Source organism: Centruroides sculpturatus, unplaced genomic scaffold, assembly GCF_000671375.1.
Source record: "Centruroides sculpturatus isolate CEXI.00-Female unplaced genomic scaffold, Cexi_2.0 scaffold1965, whole genome shotgun sequence".
Taxonomy (NCBI): domain Eukaryota; kingdom Metazoa; phylum Arthropoda; class Arachnida; order Scorpiones; family Buthidae; genus Centruroides; species Centruroides sculpturatus.
In genome coordinates this window covers 47,733-73,292 of record NW_019386142.1, presented here as the reverse complement: position 1 = coordinate 73,292, position 25,560 = coordinate 47,733, and the positions used below count along the sequence as shown (strand labels likewise).

At 28.8% G+C, this 25,560-nt stretch overlaps 1 protein-coding gene across 1 annotated transcript in view; it reads right to left on the bottom strand.

The window, feature by feature from the left end:
• The window catches only part of LOC111613775 (hepatoma-derived growth factor-related protein 2-like), a 50,143-nt gene that overhangs the window by 9,254 nt on the left and 15,329 nt on the right, over window positions 1-25,560 (bottom strand). The window contains exons 2-6 of the mRNA XM_023355121.1: window positions 18,370-18,446; window positions 9,886-10,024; window positions 7,567-7,671; window positions 3,667-3,720; window positions 3,490-3,558 (exon numbers count right to left, since the gene is read on the bottom strand). Of these exons, the coding sequence (XP_023210889.1) occupies window positions 3,490-3,558; window positions 3,667-3,720; window positions 7,567-7,671; window positions 9,886-10,024; window positions 18,370-18,446 (444 nt within the window). The remainder of the gene's footprint in view (window positions 1-3,489; window positions 3,559-3,666; window positions 3,721-7,566; window positions 7,672-9,885; window positions 10,025-18,369; window positions 18,447-25,560) is intronic.

The following is a 25,560-nucleotide window of genomic DNA, read 5'->3' as shown; positions in this document are numbered from 1 at the left end:
AAAGAAAATACCCTAACCTTTGAAGATATTCAGTTATACTAGAATTTCTGAAATAACTAAATGATTATCAGAAATTCTGATACATAAATCAATATCACAACAATAAATTGATATGTGGAAAGCTGTAGGATATATATACACACAGTGGTAAATTGTACTTTGAATTTTGAATTTAATTCATTCCAGGAGGACATTCAAACTTCAACTTGTTCAAAGTACAAGAAAATTTTTCCCATTACATTGGAAACAATGGAAAGTGAACCAGACCCTAAATGATACCCATTTTGATAAACTTAAAATGGCAAATACATATAATTTAAAGTAAAAATAACACAATTAATTTCTCTAATAATAAATTAAAACATGAAAACAATAAATAGAATATATAAATACTGTACAATAACATGAAAATTGCATTTACCGGTCACACACTATTGACTTTGAGATCTTAAACATGGCCGCGCGATTCGTCACATGTGTACTACTTTAATGTATTGCCATAAGTTCTTTTTTCATCTGAATCGTCAACATTACAGCCTTCCTTTTACTTAGTAGATTTCATTCCATCCACACACTTCTTGAAGGCCAAGATTAATAAGTAAAGGTAATATTTAGTTGAAAAGAGTTTTCGTGTATTTTTTTAACATCTGTCTTTACTTAACATACAAGTGTGATTTATTTATAAGTTATAAAATTTAACACATTTTTGCTAATTTGAGATTGTATCAATATTCTTGGTTCAAACACTTATTTATGCTTAAAATGCATTTTTCACTGCATGCACAGTTCAAACTTTAAAGCATCATTCAAACTCCAAAGAGAATTTTTGTTGAATTTAGCATTTGAAGTACAAGGTGTACTTCAAATGCTATATATATATTCGAATACTGTATATATGTTATTAAAATAAGCAAGTACAAATAAAAGTACTGTATGATTCAATTCTTGACTGACTGTAGTATTATAAATCTGAAGTTTTGCTTCGCTTTACAATACACTTCATATCTATATTGAAATTTATAATAACTCTAATCATACAAAAAATGTTAATTTTATATATATTGATTAAACAACTGTGCATAATATTTTAAAAATTTAATAAGAAATGACTGATGGTAAGGCAAGAAAATAAAAATTGTAATTTAAAATAATTGTAGAATAAATTAATAATAATAAGCATCTTTCAAAAATTAACATATAATGCTTAATTTTATTGGCCAACTTGGATGCCTTGATGTTCTGTGAAGTAGGTTAAGTTGAACTTTAACACTTCACAGAGTTATTTTACTTTTTTTTTTTTGAGATTTCAAATTGAATAGTAGTCATTGTTCCTTTTTGATTGTAGAATTTCATTTTTTTTTGTAAAAAGTTTGCTCGTTCGTCCTTAAACATTTCATGTCAATGTGTCAGCAAGTGAGACCAATGTATCACTAGATTTATTATATATATAAATCTATTAAAATAATAAATGCTTAAAGTTTAAAGACAAACAAAATATTTCCAGTTTATATAATAAAATTAAGAACTATAAAGATTTAATCTCAAAATGAACTTCCTTTTGAAGTCATTATAAAGGAGTTTGAAAGGCAGTTTGCATCTCTTTTTTAATACATTTTTAAACTCTCTTCAACCAAAGGAACTATACTTGAATACTTGCAGATTATAACTCCACATTATGATGCCCATTCAATTCCAATTTCTAGTATCTGCTGTGCTGTTGCATCACTTACAACACTACATAGAGGAGTTTGAATGGATAAATGACTGAAATAATTTAATTGTGCACTAATCAAAGATTTTAATTAAGATTAATTTGTTTCAATAACAATAAATTTGTTTTTCATTTATAAAATCAAAATAAGAATTTTTTTAAAGAAATTACAAGCCAATATTACTTTAAGAAATCTTTTTATTATTATGTGCTAAAATGCAAATTAGTCTTTTGATATGAGAATTTACCTCTGCAATACCTCATATATTTACTATAATACTTCAGGAAAGATGTATTCTGGAATCATGGCATACCTCTCTTACTGTCACAATTCCTAAGGGAAAACTCTTCATCATATGAACCATATCTTTGTCTGCTGCTAAAAATTTTCAGACTACATCTATGACCATATTTAAATGAAGATAATCACCAGCTTTCTGATATAGTAGGATCATTAAAATTTAAAACAAAATTAGTAGCACCATTGGTAGTTCCATTTCATGCACTTCTAATTCTTGACTTCATTACATTCTTATTCCATTTTTTTGTTATTGTCAAAACTATGTTTAAATTTTCTGTTTGTGAAACTATGGTAGGATTTTTTTTTGTTACCATTTTTTCTATATTATCATTTAATTCTTCTCTTCAAATCCCCCATTGGCCTGGCTAATTGTCAAGAACAAACATACTTCAAGAATGAGTCCTCTTGCATTGATGATTATATTTATTTTTTGGCCTTCCATTTATGATAATGGAATCCAGACTATTTTTTCCATTACCATTACTTATTATTACAATTTACTGTAGATTCTACCACAATCACAATACTTTTTATTTTAAAACACTAAACTTTACATATAATCACCAATGTATAACAATTACACCAATAGACTACTTTATTCTTATCTCTTAATTGTATCAAATATAAATATCAGTTAACTCCAACTCTGCTCAGCCCAGATGCTTATTTACCCCAACTGAAAAATCTAGTATATTTGTTCTTTACAGTGAGAATTGTCTGGAATTATGTTGAGGCTTTGTCACACACTGACCTCCATTGGTAGCACTTAAGCTGTGTCAGTTAAAAGAAAATATTCACTAATAGATGTTGCATGCATATATGCATGTGAGGTTCAGTTTGATATTTTTCCATAAGACACACAGACATATGAAGGCTTTCTATTTGTCAAACCTATATATACATACTTTTTAAATTTTTTAAGCCAATTTCAAAGTGATGGCTCTCTTTTTCACAAAAATCTATTTGAATTTTAAATTCAAGTATTTTAAAATAATACATAGTAATACATTCAGTTTTGTTTATTTGTTTTAGTTTATCTCAATCATTTTGTAGTATCAAGCTTCTTAAAAAAATTGTCATGGCAGTATCATGACAGTTTTTTTAAGAAGCTTGATACTACAAAATGTTCCTAATTCTCCTCTATGGTCACAATGACCATATATGTAATTATTCTTAGAATTATAAGTTTTATAATTATTAAAGCAAAGCAAAATTTTTTAATTACAAATACTTTACAATACTGTACAATACTTTTTTTTGGAACAAAAGAAAATTATCATCCTTTCCTTTTGTATCATTAATTTTCTTGATGTTCCTTTTCTTTTCTATATTTAAATTTTATAATTATGTATTACATAAATAAACAGCTAATTTTTTAATACTCAGATAATATAAAAAGACATTATTTTTAACTTGAAGACAAAAGTTTTTACTGAAATAATTTATTATTTTTTTATTAGCTAATTGAAATATATACCTTTTTCTCTGTTGTTTCTTTTTCTTCACTGGATTTCTGGGTGGAATCATCTAATTTTATTTTCTTTGTCTAATAGAATAATCACATGGTTAATTTTTAACACATATATTTGATTTTTATACATTATTTAAGTGTTTTAGGTATCATAAGTTAAATATATTGATTAGTTTAAATTACCTTGTTTTCTTTATGTTCAGAAAGTTTTCTTTTCCGATTAGGATGCTCAGTTTTCTGAAACCATATAAATTAATAACATATTAGTTTGTAGCATTTTGACTATAGAATAATAAATAATCTTGAATTTTAATTTATAAATAATAAAACTTATTGCTTATCATCAAAAGATGTGAATATTGTAAACAATATAATAATGGGTATTATGCTTGGTCATTTCTGTATTTATGAAATGAAATATATTTTAATTTTAAAAAAAGTTAGTAAACACATGAAAAATTAGTGGAGGAGTACATCAAAATCATTAAATATGAAATATGATAATTTGAAATGGACATCAAAAACTCACACAAACACATGAATAGATTTAATCAAGCTTTGAGTAATTTCACTTTAACTATTACAAACTTCTTTGGGAATAGAACAAAGTTACCTCTGTAAAAAGAATGTTCCTTTAAATTTTAAAAAACTTTGTTCCATTACATTCTCAACATTCCTGAAGAAGTTTTCAATGTTGTAAGCAAAAGTATTCAAAGTCTGATTAAGTCTGTTCATATATTTGTGTGAGTTTTTAATATCCATTTGAAATTATCACATTTCATACATGAAAATATAAATGAATGTAATAAGAGTGTTAATTAAATTATATTTGATTATATTAAATTTCAAGTTTGATAAATTATTATAACTTAATGCAGTATGTTGCATAATGATAGGTTCATCTGCAAAATCATATTTTATAAAAATATGCAAATAATCATTTGAAAAATTTATATTGTTTCATAATCAGAAGTGTAACAATAAGGCAAAAAAATAATTTTTAGCAATTCTTTTTCTTTTAAAAAATGCAACATTTTATTGATTTTTAGATGTTGCAAAAAAAAATCCACCTGCGATATTTTCTGGAATAGAGCACAAGAATTTCTAATTTATGCAGAATTGTATCTATATATGTCTTTAATCCCATGAAAAACATCTGAAATTGAGAAATGAAGCTCAAAGTGCTTCATTTCTCAATTTCAGATGTTTTTCATGGGATTTGAGTAATTTCACTTTAACTATTACAAACTTCTTTGGGAATATCACAGCAAATTGAGAAATGAAGCTCAAAGTGCTTCATTTCTCAATTTCAATATTTTCCATGGCATAGTAGCAAGTTAATGAACGTAAGAAGAAATGGCTTGTAAATGTCAGCTTACAAAAAAACAGGAAAAAGGTCAAATTACAACTTCAAAGAATGTGGAAAGTCAAACAGAGAAATTGTAAAAATTTTAAAATGATCATATAACACAACAATTTTGTGTAATTAAAGAATGCTTATGGTATTAAAACATTCCCTGGAAAAATCTGCTAAACTGATTGTTCATCAAAAAAAGTCAATTGTTAAGAAGATTTAAGTCTGGCTTCACTTTCCTAGGTGCTTTGACACATGAATGAGACATTTAGAGACTAAATCAATACTTGATACGAAGCCACAAAAAACCAAAATCCAAAAAGCACACTCAGGAAGGAGACAGATGTTCAGTTGAAAGATGGGAAGATCACCAGAAAAAAATTGGCATTGTAGTAGGAAGTTCATCTTTGCTGTGATACAGCAAAGATAATTGATAAGCTTATGATATTGTTTGGCTGGTGAAGCCAGGTATAAAATACGACCACTCAAAACTAGCTAAACTTGATACAAAGTCACGTGGTTTTTTTGGTTTTTATGGCTTTGTATCAAGATCAAGTTTACAAAGTTTTGAGTGGTTGTATTCTAAATCAATACCATCTAGAACAACGGTGGGCAACCCCCGGCCTGCGGGCCAGCTACGGGCCGCGAAAAGTTTCTATCCGGCCCGCGAGATGTTTAGAAGAAATTATAAATAAATATTTTTCGATGTAATTCGTCTAGTTTAAATTGAATATTATTTTCTGAAGTGTTGTGGCAGCAATGACAGGAAAAAATAAGGGAGTCATTTCCTTATTCAAACAAAAAAATGGGAGAACAGAATTTTTCTAAATTATTTATATCTCATCGCATCATCCATCAAGAAAATCTATGTGCAAAAGCTATGCAATTAGAAAATGTAATGTCTGTTGTATCCAACTACATAGTGCTGTTTTTATTTGTAAAAATAAAAACAGCACTATGTAGTTGGATACGACAGACATTACAAACCTATTTGTAAAATCTAAGTGACTTTAAACACATTATTGTGTTTAAAGTCACTTAGATTTTACAAATAGGTGAGCCGTTCACAGCATGGCACACACATTTGTAAAATCTAAGTGACTCATACAACATGGAATTCATATAAAACGGAATAATCAACAGTGTTATAGGGAGGTCGACTGTAGTAATTAATTTCTTTTTATTTATTTATTTATTTCATTTTTGCAGACAAAAAATTTACAGGTCACAAGGTGTCAATTAACTACTATGGCCCGCGGAAAACACGTAAAATTTATTCTGGCCCATGTTATAAAAAAGGTTGCCCACCCTTGATCTAGAAACTTGAAGAAATTCAACTCTGTCTTACAAATGCAAAAAAACTGCCTAAAAATTAACTGGAAAATGTAAAGAAAAATTAAAATTTGTAAAAGAAGCAATGATTTGGAAAGAAGACTGAAAAAAGAGTAATGTTCAATGATGAAAAAAATTCAATTTAGATGGGCAGATGGCTGGCAATTTTATTGACTTGACATGTAGAAAGAAAAACAAATGTTTTCAAAACAACAAGATGGATAGGCTTTGGATGGCACAAAAAAAAAAAAAAAAAAGAGATATTAGATTTACAGAATTTTTAAAATCCTATAAAAAAAATGCTTCAACATATTTAAATTTCTTAGAACTGAAAAATTTTGTAAATGTTTACTACCATGTAAATTAATTGCAGACAGCTGTGATGCAGGAAAGATAAAACTCTGATTCCAGCAGTAGCCTTCAAGGAAAGGTTGGTTATGACGTGTGTACTTCATCATCAAATGTGAAACTTTACATCATAAAGTAAATATTTTATTATTCTTTGAAATGATTCTTTACAATATTGGATTTTTAACTAATTGCATTAACACAACAGATTATCAGTGATTCTCAAACTTTTTTGGTTCACATTAACTGTAAAACAGGAAAAATTTTTCTGGCACGCTTTACATACAAAATTAGAAATATATTACTATAACTTAAATTATAAATGGCTGTGTATTATAATAACTGCTACTCTAAAGGCTCCATAGGTTTATTTCATCCATGATAACCCTCATGGATGTAATAAAACTTTGTATAAATTGATTTCTTCTCATATTTAAAATATACTTTCACAATTTTGTGAAAGTATCATTTACTTGGGATACACCAACACACCTAGGCACACTGAGAACCACTGGACTATCAAAATGTGTTTAATGACCATCTGCTGACATTTGCATAAGAAACGGAAGTCATGCTTCATGCTTTAGTAAAATAATGCTCCAATTCATATAGCACAGTTGACCTTGCAGTTCTTATTTAAACTCCATAGAAAACCTATGAGAAACAAAAGAGCTGTATACACAAATGGAAACAATAAACTCCACATGTGAAATAAAAGAGGTAATTAAATCTGTCTGAGTGGCAAGCCATTAGCATATATTGCACAAAATTTTTTAATTTGGTGCCAAAAAGGATTTATGAATGATTTTGAAAGAAGAAAAAAAATTTCATTATAATTCATATTTATGATTATTTTTTGTTTGGTGGGTCTATCTTTCTGCAACACCTGTTTTTGCTATTTTGAGTTTATTCTTGTAACTATATATTCTATGGTTGTAATAAATAAAAAATAAAAGCTAAAAATAGTTAGCTGTTCAATAGAAATTTTATAATTTCAGTGTGGGCCTATCATTATGCAATGTACTCTGTAAACAAAAAAATTAGCAAACTTTTTTTGGAGTTTCATCTATAATCAGTTTTGATTCTTCATCATCGCTCTTTTCATTGCTATTATCCTCTGGTTCCTCTTCTTCTTGATCATGTGTAGATGTTATCTGAAATTTAAGATATGTAAAAAATGTCAATACTAAATGTATTGTATTTTTTACATAAAAACAAGTAACAAAACAGCTATAGTATTTCCTAGAATAAAAATGGAGCCAATATTCTGAATCTTGAATATGTATTACTCTGCTGTCATAGCTAAGAAGCAAACAAAAATATAAACTTAGAAATTCAAATATCAAATCATATGATGTGTGATGTGTTTTGTTTTTTATAATCTCAAATTTCTTGCAAAAATGTTAAAAATCTCAAATAGATATAACAATTTAAACATATAATTTTCTAATATATGTTCTATTTCATAATGAACATGAAATTATAATCCTTCATATATATAGATTAATAAACATCGACTCCATTTATTTTGAAAAGACTAGAAAAGTCAAATAAAACATAGGATGATGTCATTATCAATAGCTATATAATACCACTAGTAAATATCACAATTTTGCTATGAAGGAGTCATAAAAGTATGAATTTTTATATTAATCATATGTATTGAAGTACAAATTTACTGTTTAAATTTATAGTAAAAACATTTTAAATTATTTCAAGAATGAAGACACTTCACTTTACATCATGTGATTTCAGTCTAGAGCAGTGATTCTCAAACTTTTTTGATCCACCGCCACCTTTGTTCCATAAAGTTATACCCAACGCCCCCTAACCCATTTTCTCTGGTGTGAGAAAAGGATTGGAAATATTCTTAGGAAAACTTTTCTATAAATCTCACACTTTGTGCCCTTACTGTACATTGTTCTCATCATCTGGAAACCATTAAACGCAATGTTTCCTCTTATCAGCCCCAATTTTGCCTTTGGTCACCGTTCAATACCTTGCCTCTAGCGCCCCCTAGATCTATTCATCACCCAGAAGGGGGCATTATTGCTTACTTTGAGAAACGCTGAGCTAAAATAAAAGTCAATGTGTTAGAAATATTCAAGTTGTGACCTTCAATAAAAAAAAAAAAATATATATAAAATGTCAACATTTTATATATATTCCGTCAAATTTTTATATATAGAATTTGTCTGCCGTCGCCCCTCTATATTTCCTTAACGCCCCCCAATTCTCTTTGAGCCTTCTGACCCCCCTGAAAGCCTCCAGTGCCCACAAGGGGGCGTTATCGCCCACTTTGAGAAACGCTGGTCTAGAGCATTTCTACTGTGGATGCATATAATCTAATATATATTTGTATATCATATTTCTGCTTGACTCTGTAAAATAGATGTAACAATCAAAACTATTTCCTGTTTTCTGGTTCATCAAAGAAATAAGAATTGTTTCTTTAAGTTACTGTTGATGTACTTAATTTGGAAAAATTCATAAAATAAGGTCCATCATAAGTCAATTCATTTTTACAAAATTTAAGCAAAAGTATAACATATTATATCTCCCAAATCCCACCCAAATTAGTTCTTACAGACTTTCCCATAATTGATTGCAAGTGGTCAGCTCTAACAATAAATTCATAATTTTTTTGTAAAAGTAGTGTATTGGTTGTGTAATTACTCTAAAAATTAATTAGATTTAAATTAATTAATTAAAACTATATTTTAAGAACATTTTGGCTGATCCATAGCAGTTCTTGGAGTACAGTTGTTAAACCATGAATAGATTAATAGAAAAATTGTTGAATCACATTTTAGATGTAAATTTTTTTAAATTAGTAAAGTGATCTCACCTTAATTGAAGAAGAAATAATTTCAGATTAAAAAATTATATTACGTAAGATAGCTATAAAAACATTCACATCTGTAACATTCTACTTGTGCTATATTTTAAATTGTTACTATAAATATTAATATATCATGGTAAATGAGATATTTCTATGAAAGTGGGCAAAAATTATAAACCATTATATTTATTATATAAATTAAATAAAATAAAAACACAAACAATATCAACTGTCTAAAATATTGCAAAATTTAATAATTATTAAAAACTATAGAACTTGAACAAGTATTAATATATTGAATATAGTATGTAAGTGCTTGAATAATAATTAAATAGAGTTCTCAAAATATCACTTCTTAATGATGTTTATCTGTAAAAACAATATATACAGCTAAAGAAAGATAGAATATGCTGTTAATTATGTTCAAAACTATGTATAAAATATATAATACATGTTTTATATATAACCATTACTAAATAATTAAGTTTCTCATTTGTAACTTATGTATTATATATATATTACTTACAGCTTGATTAGGTGCTTTTGCAGTAGGATTATTTTCTATTTCCCATAATCCATCATTAAAAAATTTTCTCTTTTGTGGTTTTCCAAATTTTTCTTTGTTTTGTTCATAAGGAAATAAGTCTTTTGTCGCTAAAAAAGCTCTAAAAAAATTTATAAAAATATTATATAAGGTCAAATATAAAAAAAAAATGTTTATCTTATAAATAACTTTTATATTGATTAGTAGGAAAACCCATTAATATGAAATAAAGAATTTAGCAATTGAAAAAGTTAGAAAATAGATGTATCCATGATTGTAAACAATAATCAGTTTTTATTTGTCTAGCAAGGAAAGCAAGAGAAAACCTTAAAAAGGAAATTATCTAGCAACAAAAAAAATTTTTTTTATCAGATGTCTTTAAATCAACAATCCTTATATTTTAAATAATTAGCAATTGTTGACTTAGTGAAAATAAAATATTTTAGGCTGCCTGATAGTGTTTATGAATTTTGTATACTGTATTAGATCCAGATTGGTGTTAGATAGGGTTTAATGGTAGGTGAATTCTTTTTATCCGCAAGAGTTACAGTTTTGTGTTATTATGATGTTTCTTGTTTTTTTTTTTTTTTTTTCAATAGAAAAATTCTCAGAGAGTCTGTGTGTATTTGTTTGTAGTGAAAATTTAAAATATCTGTAGGGCCTCATCTTTCATCTTTACAAAGAAGAGTTAGCCTTTCTACAGAGAACATAGATCATGCTTGTTACGTTTTGTTAATGTTTATGTTTCCTTTGGAGTTTTTCTATTAGGTTGTTCGGAAAGTAAGTTCGTTTTTTTTACCACTAGACAATTTTTCCTGCCATTTTCATTCTAAACCATATTTTCATTATATATTTTGACACCTACCATTTTAAGGCTTATTTGTAATAAATTTTGTTTGATTTTGTACAATTGTTTATTTTTTGTGTCTCATCAAATATGGAAGATCGAAAGCAGCATTTTCAGCATATTTTGCTCTTTTATTACCAAAAAGGTAAAAATGCTGTTCATGTGAGAAAAAAATTGTGTGACGTGTATGGAGAAGATGTAATGACAACGACAGTGCCAAAACTGGTTTACAAAATTTCGTTCTGGCAATTTCAATATTGAAGATGCACCACATTCTGGATGGCCAGTTGAAACCAATGAAAACAAAATAAAGGTACTGATTGAAGCAAACTGCCAAATAACGACACGTGAAATCACTAAGAGATTAAATTTGTCAAATTAAACTGTTTATGATTACTTGAAACAAATTGGTTTCGTTTCAAAGCTCGATATATGGGTTTTGCATGTTCTTAGAGAGATTTTGTTCTTAGAGTTCTCTTTGGTGGGATTTTAAGGAAATTTTTTTTTGGAGCTTTTACCAGACAATTTAACAATTGATTCGAAAGTGTACTGCCATTAAGTAAACAAATTGAGTAATATCATCAAACAGAAAAGGTGGCCAGAATTGATCAACAAAACAGGTGTAGTATTTTACTACGATAATGTCAAATTTCACACAAGTTTGGTAACTCGTCAGAAACTGTTATAACTTAGATAAGATGTGCTATCGCACCAACCATATTCGCCAGATCGAGCACACTCAGATTATTACATGCTCCAGTCTATACAAATTTTTTTAACTGTAAGACATTTACTTGAAATAACAATGTCAAAAATCACTTGAATCAGTTTTTTTATAAGCAACGATCAAAACTTTTAGAAATGTGAAATCATGCTACTACCAGAAATGATAACAGGTATTTGACCAAAATGGTTGATATATAGTTCAATAAAATATTTATTTATTATAAATAAATATTTGGAACTATTGGGAAAAAGTTCATTTTTTTTCAATGGAAAAAAAATGAACTTATTTTCCCAATAGTTCTGTGTGTGTCCAATATGATTTCAAATAAATTTGTAAGTACTGAAACAATATATGTTAACTGCTTTAAATGTGCATTTTTCATTGAACTATGTTGTTAGTATTGAATCTAATCTATTGTTGTATTTATGCATGTTCTGTAAATTTGCCTATTAGAATCCTAAATATTTGTATACTTTGCTCTCATGCATGGATTCAATGACATCTCCATTACAAAGTACAAAATCATCTTTTTTTGGAATTTCTTTTTCTATGTGAAGTGTTCATTTGTCATGTGTCATTTCTTCATGTAAAGATTCTGTTGTGTGTAATGCTGTATCCATACTTAGTGTTACTTAATCTATTGATCAGAGGGTTCAATGGCAGACAGAACCAGAGAGGACTTGGAAAATCTCTACAGAAAATGCCTCACCTTATATGTTATTTGGTTTGTTTCGATGTATGTTGTGAAGTGTGAAATAGAGTGTAATTCTCTAGTGCAGGGCTTCTTAAACTATGGGTCGTGACCCCATTTGGGGTCGCTTAGCAAAATCTTGGGGTTGCGAGATTTTAATGCAAAATATTGAAAATAATTTGTGGGAGTTTGAAAATGGCATGCTTTGTGTCATAGGTTTCGTGAGTTGCATTTTGTGTTACTTCTGGTGCAGCGAGACAATGATTCAGCAACACTGATTGTAGTGTGAACTAGTGTAGTGTTGTCACTTTTCAGTATATTCAGTTGTCTCTGTTCCATTTTAACACAAGAGTGAACAACAACAACAAGAGTGAACTGTCGTAGTACACCATTATTGTTTTTGCAAATTTGTATATATCTTTATTTTATATTTTTTTGGGTCACGAAAAAATCACAATCATAAATGGGGTCGTGAATAAAAAAGTTTAAGAAACCCTGCTCTAGTGCTATCTCTTTAAATTTGAATTTAACTCAAATTTAAAGAGTTTGTTCTAAGTTTAAAGTTTTAAAAAACTACCAGAAAATGCAAATGAATTATTAACAGAAAGATACAGTTCAATCTACCACAAATGAACTTCTAAAGATGTGAAATTTTGCTTTATTTCAGATGCTGTAAAAAAACATGAAAAATCAAATCCAGCTAATTAATGATCCATTGTTGTTCTAACTGTTTTAAGATTATTAATTACAGCTGTATTAGTTAAAAGATTCTGCTGATGGATAGGAAAAAAAAAAATAGTCACCATACTAATTTGCATTCCTTAAGAATAGTGAGATTATTGCTCATCTTAGCATTAAAAACTTTGATTAAGATACAATTGTCTGGAAAACAGCAAAAGGTCTACACAGCATTTTTGGATTTACAAAATGCATTTGATTTTATCTCTATTGAAAAACTTTGTCAAAAATTAAAAGCTAATAAGACTGAAAAAAGTTTATAAATATAAATATCTAATTGTTTGGATTCTATATAATAAAAATATGTGGGTGATTTCAATATCAAACTTGCCAATTTTCAAGTGTTCAAGAACTTGAATGTGAAATTATGCACCAATGGAATAAGACAATGACCTATTAAAAAATCTGGTGGTATCAATGCCAAACAGACTATTTGAAGTGATACAAAGAAATGGAACAACAATCAACTATTAATCAAAAAATAAGTTACTTCTCAATTTTTGTTTTCATGGTGGTCTCATAATTTATTAATGATGAAAATTTAACTTTTGTAAAACTAATAACTAAAATGACTTAAGATCATTGAAGTAATTATTTAAAATGTGATTATTTATTTTATTTATTTTGTTAAAAACAATATATTTGACCATTAAACTTTGTTAGTTTGTTAGGATTGGAAATTTAGGAATCTAAATTCAAAGGATAATGAGGGTAATAACAGATAATACAAGAAAAAACATTTCTGAAAATACCTTGATACCATGTGTAGTTATCATGTATATCAAGGTAAAGTCAAACCTGTATACAATAGAATCCCACAGGAGCAAGTAATTCTTTCATAGTAGATAGGTTTTCACTATATACAGGTTATCTACTAGGGCATCCCTTGATTAATATGAATAATTAATTCCTTGATGCTACCTCATACCAGTATATTAAAACCACATGTAGTCAACCAAACAATCACTAATTGCTAGAACAAATTTTCATTTAATGATAAATATTTTTATTTTAATTTTGTCCTAAATAAAAAGTTTTCTATGATAAAAATGAGTAACTAACTTAAAAATAAAATGAAGCATTAGAGCTGTCTAATCAGACAAAATTATATTTGATCCAGTTCGTTTCTCCCCACTTAATGCATGAGGACGCACAATCATCATCATGTTTTAAAACTATTTCAAGTAAAGTGTTTCAACAATACATGTCTGTGATACACTAAGATTTGTTGGAAGTTCATGAGTTGTTATTCATCTATTTTTAACAATTTCTACCTGCAATTTTTCTTTGTTGACAGTTTTTGGATAACCCGTACATTTTGCATCCTTTAGTTCAAAATTTCTGAATAAAACTTTCAAAGCCATATTTGATACATTTGAAGTTTAAGAGCATCTTCCCCATACACACTACATAATGTTTGTATAGCATTACAAAACTTTGAAAGTATAATATGACTGCTATGTATTTTATCTGCAGATCATCAAACAAAATGTGATGTAAAAAGTTTAAAATAAGCTTGTAAATAAAGAATACAATCTCATATCAACAATAATGTGTTAAATTTCACAACTGCTATAAGTAAATCACATATATGTGTTAAGTAAAACAAGGTATGTGTCATTAAGCATGGAAGAGGATGCCAAATTTTTCATTATACAACCCAATTTTCCTTTTTGTTTCCACATTGGACAGGTTCTGCTGTACACAGGTTAATTTACATTGTTTTTGCAGAAAATTCAAGGGATAGAAGAAATTTTCCATTAATGACAGGTTTTCACTATATACAGGTTCTATTATAGATAGGTTTGACTGTATAATTTTTTTCCCTTCATCTATTATATATATATTTTCAAATCACATTCATTACAGCTGAGACTAATTTTCTATATAACAAGTATGAGCCATTCACAAGCCAAATTGATTAACTCTGCATTTCAAATTTTTTTAACTTTTAGTGTCAAAGCACTTGATATATTTGTAACTTTTTATATTCATAATAAGTTCCCCAATAATAAGAATCAATACACTTAATGACAAAATTTTATTGTCATAAAAAAAAAATGTTATTTATTTCAGAAGCCAATCTAATTAACTTCTTACTGTAATGTGATTCCGCCAGCATACACTGTAGCATTGCAATCACAGTGTGCACTGACCAGTGCCTTGTAGATAATGGTAAATTATCAATATTTGATGTTATTTCATCACAAAAAGTAAGTAAAAGAAATTAGTTAGTTACAGTCCAACTGCCACAGAAGTAAGTATACGAGTACTTGTGAATTATTGAATGATTGTTTTCATTTTGGTGGCAATTGTTTTTAGAAAAAAGAAAAGTTACTGTTACATCAAGATGGATGAAACTAAAAATAATTTGTTTCAATCCTCCTATTAAACATGATTCTTATAAAAATTTAAGAACAAATTGACATGATGGGACCTCAAATAAAGAAAGATAAAGCTGATAAAGAAGACGTCATTTACATTGCTGAATAATCAATTTAAACAAAATAATAACAACAACCATTGTAACATCAACAGAACAGTTATTATTCATTTTTGCAAAAAATCTTTAATAAAAAACGTACAATAATGAAGTTTCTCTATAATAAAAAACTATGTGAAGACTGAATTTGATGTTATTACTTTTTTCACTTGCCAAATCAATTAATTCCCTCAATCACACCAACATCGTAATAATAATAACAATTATAGCATATCTATGTTATCTTATATATCTACATCTACATCTACATCTACAATAATACATTCTACAGAGATAGAACAGAATATATGCCAAGCAGAAGGACCATCACCTGATTGTTTTTAAAAAAACATTCTACAATGTTTATTTGAATTTATATTTTAAAAGATTTTAAAAAAGAATGTATATTATTTTGTCACTTTTCTCCATTTTTTTTAATGTAGTTAATCAACTTGGCAAGTAAGTGGCACATATGAAGAATGGATAAATGTACATGTCAGTGTGATAAACAGATGTCAGTTTTTCATATACACTCATTGCCACAAAAATTAGCACACCAAAAAAAAGTTGTTGGAATGAATGAAATTGTACAGTACATGTATGAGTGTAACTTCAATATAAGTAAATGTCATCCATCAATCAATCATTTATTTGTTATGGCTTATGGCTTTCATCTTTACAAAGGGGTTACAGAACTCTTAGCAACATTATTAATACAAACATTGTTATACATAATGTAAATAGATAATAATTGATATATCTTAAATAAGTAAAACTATGTTAACATGTTTAATGAATAACAGAAAAATTTATAAATTTTATATAACATTACAGAACTTAAATTATCATTGTATAAACAAAGCATATAAAAATCAGTTGTTAAAAAATATCCTTTAAGTATTAAGTGTATTCACAAGATACAAACAAATAATTCTTAACATTTTCAAAAATTGCCTTCCTTTTACAATATTGTTAATATCTGCTTTTATGGTACTAGTCTCAATTGTAAGAATGTTAGTTAAATGGGAATCACTTGACCTATTTCTTTCAGCAGTTTCGATGTTTTTCATGCACAAAAAGAATTGTTTACACAACAGTATGTACTACTCAACATGCATAACAGTTTTCTATCAATAGATAAATTGACAATTTCATCAAATTCATCGAAAGAATGAACTTTATAAAATTCAAGAATGGAATGTTCCCTATGATAAGTTTTCAAAGATTTCTTGCTTTGAAGTTCAGTGAGTTTTAGCTGGTATTTGGCTGGTGCTTCCACATAATTAAATAAAAATGGATCACTAAACAATTTTAATTCAATTTCTATTTTTCTGAAGTCAGAAAATCTGGTTCTTATATCTTTAAACAAAACAGAAAAATATAGTAAATTATGTGAAAAGTCTACGGGAAAACTCTGAAAATATAGAATTTCACACGACAATTGTATCATGACAAATAAGGCAGATAATATTATTGCATGTTTCAATAACGAAATATTTTTCTAGCCAAAAGATATTTAATTTTTTGTTTTCTTCTGTTATTTTTATTTTCTTAGTATTAGATATCATTACCAAATTCTGGATATATAAATTTAAAGTTGATGAAATAATTACGAATATAATTGGAGGTTGAAAATATTTAAATTATTATGTTAGCAAAAGAAATATATAGTCTTATATCTGTATTATATACCTGTAATTAGAAAGAATGCCAAAGTGGAAGAGGCTAATTTATATATATTTAAATTATTATGTTAAATATATTTATATAATTTTATAATATTTAAATAATTTGAAGGACGTTGATAAAATTAAATATATTTAAATTATTATGTTAACAAAAGAAATATATACTGTAGTCTTATGTCTGTATTATATACCTGTAATTAGAAAGAATGCCAAAGTGGAAGAGGCTAATTTATTCTTTATAGAAATAAGGAATAAATTAGCCTCTTCCACTTTGGCATTAGGTTTACCCTCAAGTCACTAAAAATGTCTGACACTCTTTTGAAAAGAGGGATTACGTGTCTTTTTCATCTGCCTGATGAAAGGTACCATTCTTTATCACTAACATCACTTCATTACAAAAATCTTTGAAACAAACAATCAAAATGACAGACCACACCACCAACTTTTTTGATTGGTCAATTACAAATTATGTCACCAATTATATCATTACGACATCAAAAGTGTATCCAATGAAACAAGAATAATTTTTACGACATACTTTACCAAAATAAACGAAAATGTACCTAAAAAATTTAGGGTGCGGCTTATGGGCCGGACATCCCTGCCTTATACCATTAAATGTTTCAGTCATTAAAAAAATGGTCCTCCTCATAAATATATTGAAAGATATCACTACATTAAAATCAATTTACAATATAATTTTAAAATTTACAAAGAAATAATCACATATTAACATTTAGTGTTTAAACTATTTTAATTTAGTGACATCTTTAATATAAATCTGAGGAGGGCCATTTTATAATTGCCAAAACATAATGGTATAAGGCAAATAAAATTAGGCTCCTTTTAAATGTAATGTCTTTTTGAGTAAATGGAATTAATTAAAAAACACATTTGCAATTTTTTCTTCTTGTCCAGAACTGTAACAGCATAATCCTTCATCCTTATCATACTTCAAAAATTTCATTACAAAAAGTTTTTGATATTAATATTCAAGAGAAATATTGCATAATGAATTATAATATTAAAATTAAATCTGTGTAACATTTCATAACAATATTCATTTCACAAATTGTATTCTGAAAAATCAGAATACAATTTCTATTTTTTAAATTTTTACTAAATTGACATAAATAATATATATTCAATATTTATAAAAACGTAAGCTTTCAAAATATATCTTATTAAATTCATTCAAAGAAACAAGAATAAACATTAATAAAATAAAGGAGGAGGAGGCCACTTAATATATGCTGCTTATTAATTAATAAACTCAAGTATGATTATACTTACGTCTCATAAGTTCCAAAGAAAAGAATTGGAAATTTATTAGCTGGAACTTTTTTACCAGGTGGTGGTTCTTCTTCAATCTGTAAATATTTACTTTATTAGCATGGTAATATATAAAATTTACAAATACATTAATTGTAAATACAAAACTTGGTTGTTGAAACAGAAATAGTGTTTCATCTTACAAAATTTGTTTTCATAAAATTTACTTAAAGTTAAAAAAAATCTTATTATTTACAATCACAATAAATTGTGATTTTAAAAATACAGTGGTGCCTCGTATAATGTACTTAATCCATTCCAGATTCATGTCTGTTAAGTGAAAAGTCTGTTATACGAAATGCATTTTCTCATAGAAATACATGTTAAAACATATAATTCGTTCTGCAGCATAAAATAACCATACTGTACCATAAAAAAAAAAAAATGAAAATGGAGTAGTCACCAATTATTCTGGGTAGTCAGATGTTGTGAGGAGGAGGTGGAGGAACACTTTCTTCACACATTCATACAGATACAGACTTTTTACACATTGCAGCAGGTCTCTTTTTATTGTTTTTTAATCGGAGTCAGATTCAGGAGAGGCTACCGGAGTTTGCAGAGTCAATTCCTCTTGTTCCATCCTTTGTTTTTTGGCAGCTGGCTTCTTGAAAAACATGTCCAAGGTGGTCTGTTTCTCTCTCTACTTCAACACCTGTCGGAAATGACAGGCAAGGGTATCATTGTAGAGATCATTGATCCTGTTAGCCTCAGTTCTGTTTGGATAATGAGTGTTAGTAAACTCCTGAACCTCTTTCCATTTGACAAGGAAGTTTTTGTCAACTTTCACTCCTTCTGATGATTTCTTGCTTTGTTTAAATTGAAATTACCTTTCTGCTTTTAGAGAAGCCATGATTTGCAAAACACTTGAATAAATGTAAATACCCTGCACTGAGGCAATGTATGTAATAAACAAGGGAGCAAGCCGAATCCCAACAGGAGCGCTGTACTTCAGATATACTAATAATATATTCTAATAATACTAATATATTATAAAAATAGCAGATCATCATTGGCAATGGCAAAAGGGTGGAAACATCATTCACACTTGTTTACAGAAAGTCCGTTGTTCACAGCGTCCGTTATATGAGGCACCACTGTAAAACTAATGTTCAAAACCAGCAAGTATCTTCATTAAATTAATATTTTTGGCTTCTTTAAATCCATCTCCATGTTAACAATTTAACATGAAACAAAACACATTCAAAATGTAGAATTTAACTTATAAAGAATGTTTATAAACTAAATTCTGTATTTTGACTATGCTGTTATTAACTTAAGGATAGTTTTGAAGCCAAAAAACAATCGTTTAATAAAAATATCTGCTGGATTTGAAGATTATATTATTATTTAAGTTTATGTATAATTTAATATAATTTTCTTTTGGGTATATTAATGTTTCTTAGGTAAGTTAAATATACAATGAACTTTATATTTTGTAGCTTTATCATATGAAATGCCCTGGTAGTGCTGTATAACAAAGCTCTGCCAAATATACAGTAATACCCCAAACTTACGCGATAGGTGGGACCGAGAGATAACCGCGTAAGTCGAATTCGCGTAAGTCAGGGTATAACTTCGCAATTTGTGTAAAATCCAAGTTGGAGGTATGTAAGCTAATAAATGTTCTTGTTAATCTTATCTCGTCTTTTGATTCGTTTATGGTTACAATAAATCACCACACAGAGTCTCTCGAGTCTCTGTAGATATAACAAACACAGAAATAAATAACACAAAATAAATTGTAGCTATGTGTCGATTCCGCGCGACACATCCGAACATGTAAGCTGAATAATAGTGTGGGGGGAATGAGTAATCAAGAGTTGCGTGGCGCTCAAACAAAAGACAAATCTACGAGATTTGAAAATTGCGTAACTCCGGGTTAGCGTAAGTCGAGGTATTACTGTATATTGTTAAAAGTGTCGACTTTGACCCTTAATATCTCCATGACCAATGAACCAATTTGCATGAAATTTAAAATAGTTAGTGTCCTTGGTGAGTACTATGGACATCTTAAATTTAAAATCTGTTGGATTTCAAAATTTAAAGTGGACACGAACAGCATTTTGTTGCCTAGATTTACAAGAGAGAATAGCAACACCAAGCTACTGAACAATCTAGGAGTCTGCATATGTTTGATAGCACATTTGAAAGCTGACTGCCTCCTGTTTGCTCTTTTGGAAGTTTTATTTAAAAATACTGAGTATCTATAATATCCCATTTTTTTAAATTTTGACATATTATTGTCAATCAGTTATCATGTAATATGACTTACTGAAAGTTATCACATGTCTGTCAGGTGAATGTAGAATTATCATGAAAACTATTCTATTGTGAAGTTATTGATGATTGAAAAATACTTGAAATTCCATAAAAAACTGGTGGAAGCAGGTTGAAAACTAATGCTCTATGAAAACATCTAAATAAAGAAAACTTTTAAAAGTTGTGGCATAAGGAAACTGGAAACAGATTTGACAATAACACTCAACACAAGAATAAAGAGCACATTTCACAGACTATAACTACAGGAAGTCTGAATGAAGCAATGTCACTATGATAATAAATCGAGCATCATCATAGAAAAAGGATTTGAGGTTTGTGTTTTAAAGTTTCTTCATAACATTGCTCAAAAGTGCTCCAATGTTCAGCCAAATTATTGAAACAAAGGATGAATGCAAAACATAGGGTTATGTTCCAGAAGTTAACAAAAGTACAGTGGAACCTCGCTTAATGAGCATAATTCGTTCCAGAATCTTACTCGTAATGCAAAAGTTTTTCTCATAGAAATTAATGTAAAATATGATAATGTGTTCCATGCCGAAAAAATACTCAAATATTTTACAAGGCGTGCTTTTTAAGTAAGTACCATTTTAAAATAGAGCTGCTGCAGCGCTGCAGTCAGTGTTCCGCTAATGCACACTGAGTACACGTACCTACATCTGTTGGCTATCCACAGACATCATTATGGAAGTGTTTAAAATGCCTCAGACAATTGAAAATCCCACTGATTGTGAAGTACGTGTAGTGATTCATTTTTTGAATGCAAAAGACGTAAAAGTGGCTGACATTCATCGGCAGATTAGTGAGGTGCATGGAAAAAACATTATGAGCGATGGAATGGTAAGAAAATGGGTTAGAGCATTTAAAGATGGCCACACTAATGTCCATGACGAGGAACGTAGTAGGCAACTTTCTGTCATTACTGAAGACTTGGTGTAGAGAGTTGAAGCCTAAGTTCGAGAAAACAGACGTTTTATGATTTCGTCATTATCTTATGATAACTTTTCTCAAATTTCAAGGAGTGTTCTTTATGAAATTGTGACAAAACACTTAAATTATTGGAAGTTGTGCTCATGATGGGTACCCAAGATGATGACAGAGGAGCACAAAACCAAACGTTTAGCCAATGCTTTGACTTTCCTCAAGTGGTATAGTGATGAAGGTGATGAGTTTTTAGGCCAAATTGTCACTGGTGATGAAACATGGGTTGCTCATGTTACACCAGAATCCAAACAGCAATCCATGGAATGGAGGCATTTAACATCACCCGAGAAAGTCAAGTTCAAGCTAACAATTTCAGCCTGCAAAATCATGTACTGTACATGATTTTGCAGGCTGAAATTGTTACATTTTCTGTTACTGTTTACTGTTACTGTTACTGTTGCCAGTGTGTTTTGGGATAGGCAGGGGATGTTGCTGGTGGATTTTTGCCTTGCAGTGACACAATAAATGCCGAGACATATTGTGAGACCTTGACTGCGTCATGCAATCCAAAACAAAAGGCGTGGCAAGCTCAGTAAGGAGATTGTTTTGCTTCATGACAATGCTTGTCTGCATGTGGCCCAACGAACCCAAGACCTTATCACATCATATGGCTGGGAACAACTTGATCACCCTCTGTATAGCACCTAGTGACTACCACTTGTTCCTCCACTTGAAAAAAGCATCTAAGCGGTCAGTACTGTGAAAATGATAATGATGTCAAAATGGCCGTGCTGGCAAATCAGGCAGCAGGTTTCTATGAGGATGGAATTCAGAAGCTGGTTGTACGATATAAGTGCCTTAATATTCAAGAAAATTATGTTGAAAAGTAGATTAAGGTACAGGATTTCATGTAAGAATAAAATTGTTTAAAAAATTGCACTTCTGTTTTTTTTAAATCAAAATGGTACTTACTAAAAAAACACGCCTCTTATGTATAACGTTTATTCAAAGAAAATTACACAATATACATTTTTAAGAAGCGTGAATCATCATCTTTTCTTCTATCATGGAATGAACCAACCTGGAATGCAAATTCGATTTGTAGAAAACAAAAAAAATCACAGATAATATGTCTGATAAACATGCCAAATGATATGCTAAATTCTTGGGCTATGTAAAGGCTATAATTAAATATTAGAAATTAATTAATTTGACTAGAGGCAGGCAGTTATGCTGCCATCTCATATTAAATTTAATAATTATAAATAATAGAGTGATTGCTACGCTGTGATCTTATTTGTATGAGATGGCGTGTTTATTATGTAATAAGCTATGATTGTCGATGTTTATATGTAATATGTGTGAACACAAGTTTGGAAAAATGTGCAATCACCAGCGACACTAAGATGCTAGCGAAGTGAGTGCTAAACACAGACTGATGGAGCATGTGCACAATCCGGGATTTCCCCCCTCTTCTTATCACTCATTATACAAAACATCACTCATTAAGCAAGTCAATTTTTTACAATTTGTTTTGGTTGTTATGCGAAGTTTCCTCTGTATACTATTTTTTTTTGTTACAAAGAGAAATATTTTTATTACCGTAATCAATAATTTATCTCCAATCAACAATTAACTAACAATCACAATTAAAAGTACTGTATAATGCATTAATATTAATTTTAGTTAAACAAGGGCATTTTCTTTTGTCAAAGTACCTTCATCTTCTGAGCTTTTTTGTTGATCCTGGTCAAAAATATCAGCAAAATCTTCATTTTTTTTATTTTAATCATAATTTTTTATGGATGACAAATTAATATTCTGAAATCCATGGGCAAATTTGAAACAATATGTGCTAAATGGAATAAAAAAAAAATATCAAATAATTGATTTTACACTTAAAAACTGTGAAATTTTATATGGAGGATTTCCAAAACCATGTTAGAGTGAAACCAGAAGTCGTGTTGTATGAGGAATATCCCCAATTTTTAAACCATGTTGTATGAGGGATATATGTATTTGCATTTAGCATTAGCAATTGCATAAATATTTGTTTTTAGCATTTGCAAAAAATATTCTATACCAGCAAAAAAAAATTTGTTTGAGAAATTTTGGGGGAAAATTTGAAACCAGTGTTATTGTGAGTCATCATAAACCAAACTAGCATAAAATAAGCACAACCTATATAAATATTCTATACCAGCAAAAAAAAATTTGTTTGAGAAATTTTGGGGGAAAATTTGAAACCAGTGTTATCGTGAGTCATCATAAACCAAACTAGCATAAAATAAGCACAACCTATATAATCCTTCAGATAATCTTGATATAAAAAATGAAAATTTTTTAAATCAATAAAATTAAAAACTAATCAAAATAAAATGTAATTAGAAAGCACAGATTAATCATCATTCAGTAAATCCTATCTGAGCAAATACTATAGTTAATATCCTGTAATTATTCTTAGATATAATTTTCTATGTATAACCTGTGGATTATCTACCTAATCAGTTTGAAAGCAGATGCAGTTTATGTGAAAACTCAGATTATCTGATGAGCTTTTCTTCTTCTAAACTTACCAAGAATGTCTAAAAATAGTGATAAATCCTTTATATGCCATATAAATTCACTGCTATTGTGTTTTTATGGAAATCAGCAAAGGCATATATATAGTTAATTCATGCTTCCTGCTCCTAAGGTTTCCATATCTGGTCTTAAATGGAAAACAATTTGTATAATTTGAGAAATCAATATCTGATATGACAAGTTCACAAATTTGACAATATTCTTGCCAAATTCATTAAATTGGCAATTGCACTGACTGACAGTAGTGCAGCATTGAGATAAATTTTAAACTTATTTTTTCTAACTCTTTCTTCTCTGTAAACACAAAGTGGACATTTATTTCATACCCATTATGGGTTCAGCCAGGTCCACAAGAAGGGTACTAGGTGATGGGGAACAGGGCCCCACATATCCAGGATAAACTGCCTATAAACTCTTGGGGTTTCCTGCTCAAATTCAATCCAATACCCCTAAACTGATAAACTGACACTTTAACCACTTTGGCCATCTGGCCATCAAACTTATATATTTTGGAGAGTTTACATTTTGTTTTGTTTTCATTTATAAACTAAGTAATATTAAAGTAAGAAGATAATACAAAAATAAATTGTCTAACATTTTCCAAGCTATTATTCAATAGGCAAAACAACTGTTGTTATATCATTGAAAACTATAAAATGCCAATTTCATAAAATAGGCAATTCAAAATTGGCCTCTTATATGAATTAGACAAAAAATTTGCCTAACTCGTGATTTCTACAGTTGATGTGCCAATTTTACAATTATGCAAATTTTTGCATGTTTCACAAAATGAGCAACATTCTTGGATTCAATGTAACATATAGGTAATTCTTATCTTAATTTCCTATATATCAATCCATGTTTTAACTACAGTAAGGACTTATCACACACTACTGATGTGTTAGAGTAATCACACAGAGGTGGGTAGACACAGGTTTATTATGACAATGGTATGCATTTTGGACAGACTGTCTGTCCCTATTCAGCTGTATTTGTTACAAATTTGGTGGGTTTACAGGCATCTACAAAAATACAAGTGGGTTTTTTTCTTACAAACATTTGGATTTATGATTAAAATAGTTCAGAATTACATTTCTTATACATACTAAAAAGGTACATTCTATTTTGTTGCTATCATCATAATAAATCAGTGTCTACACAACTCTATGTAATTACTCCAACAATGTCAATAGTGTAAGATAATTGCTCCATAGAGCCAAAAATTTAATGCTCATAGATTCTTATTGTAATATAAGGACAAAAAGCAAATCATCAGTTTACAGTATTATTATTACATATACTTATTTAAATCTGTATACAGTAGACCCCCCTATAACGCGGGTTCCTATAACGTAGATTCCTATAACA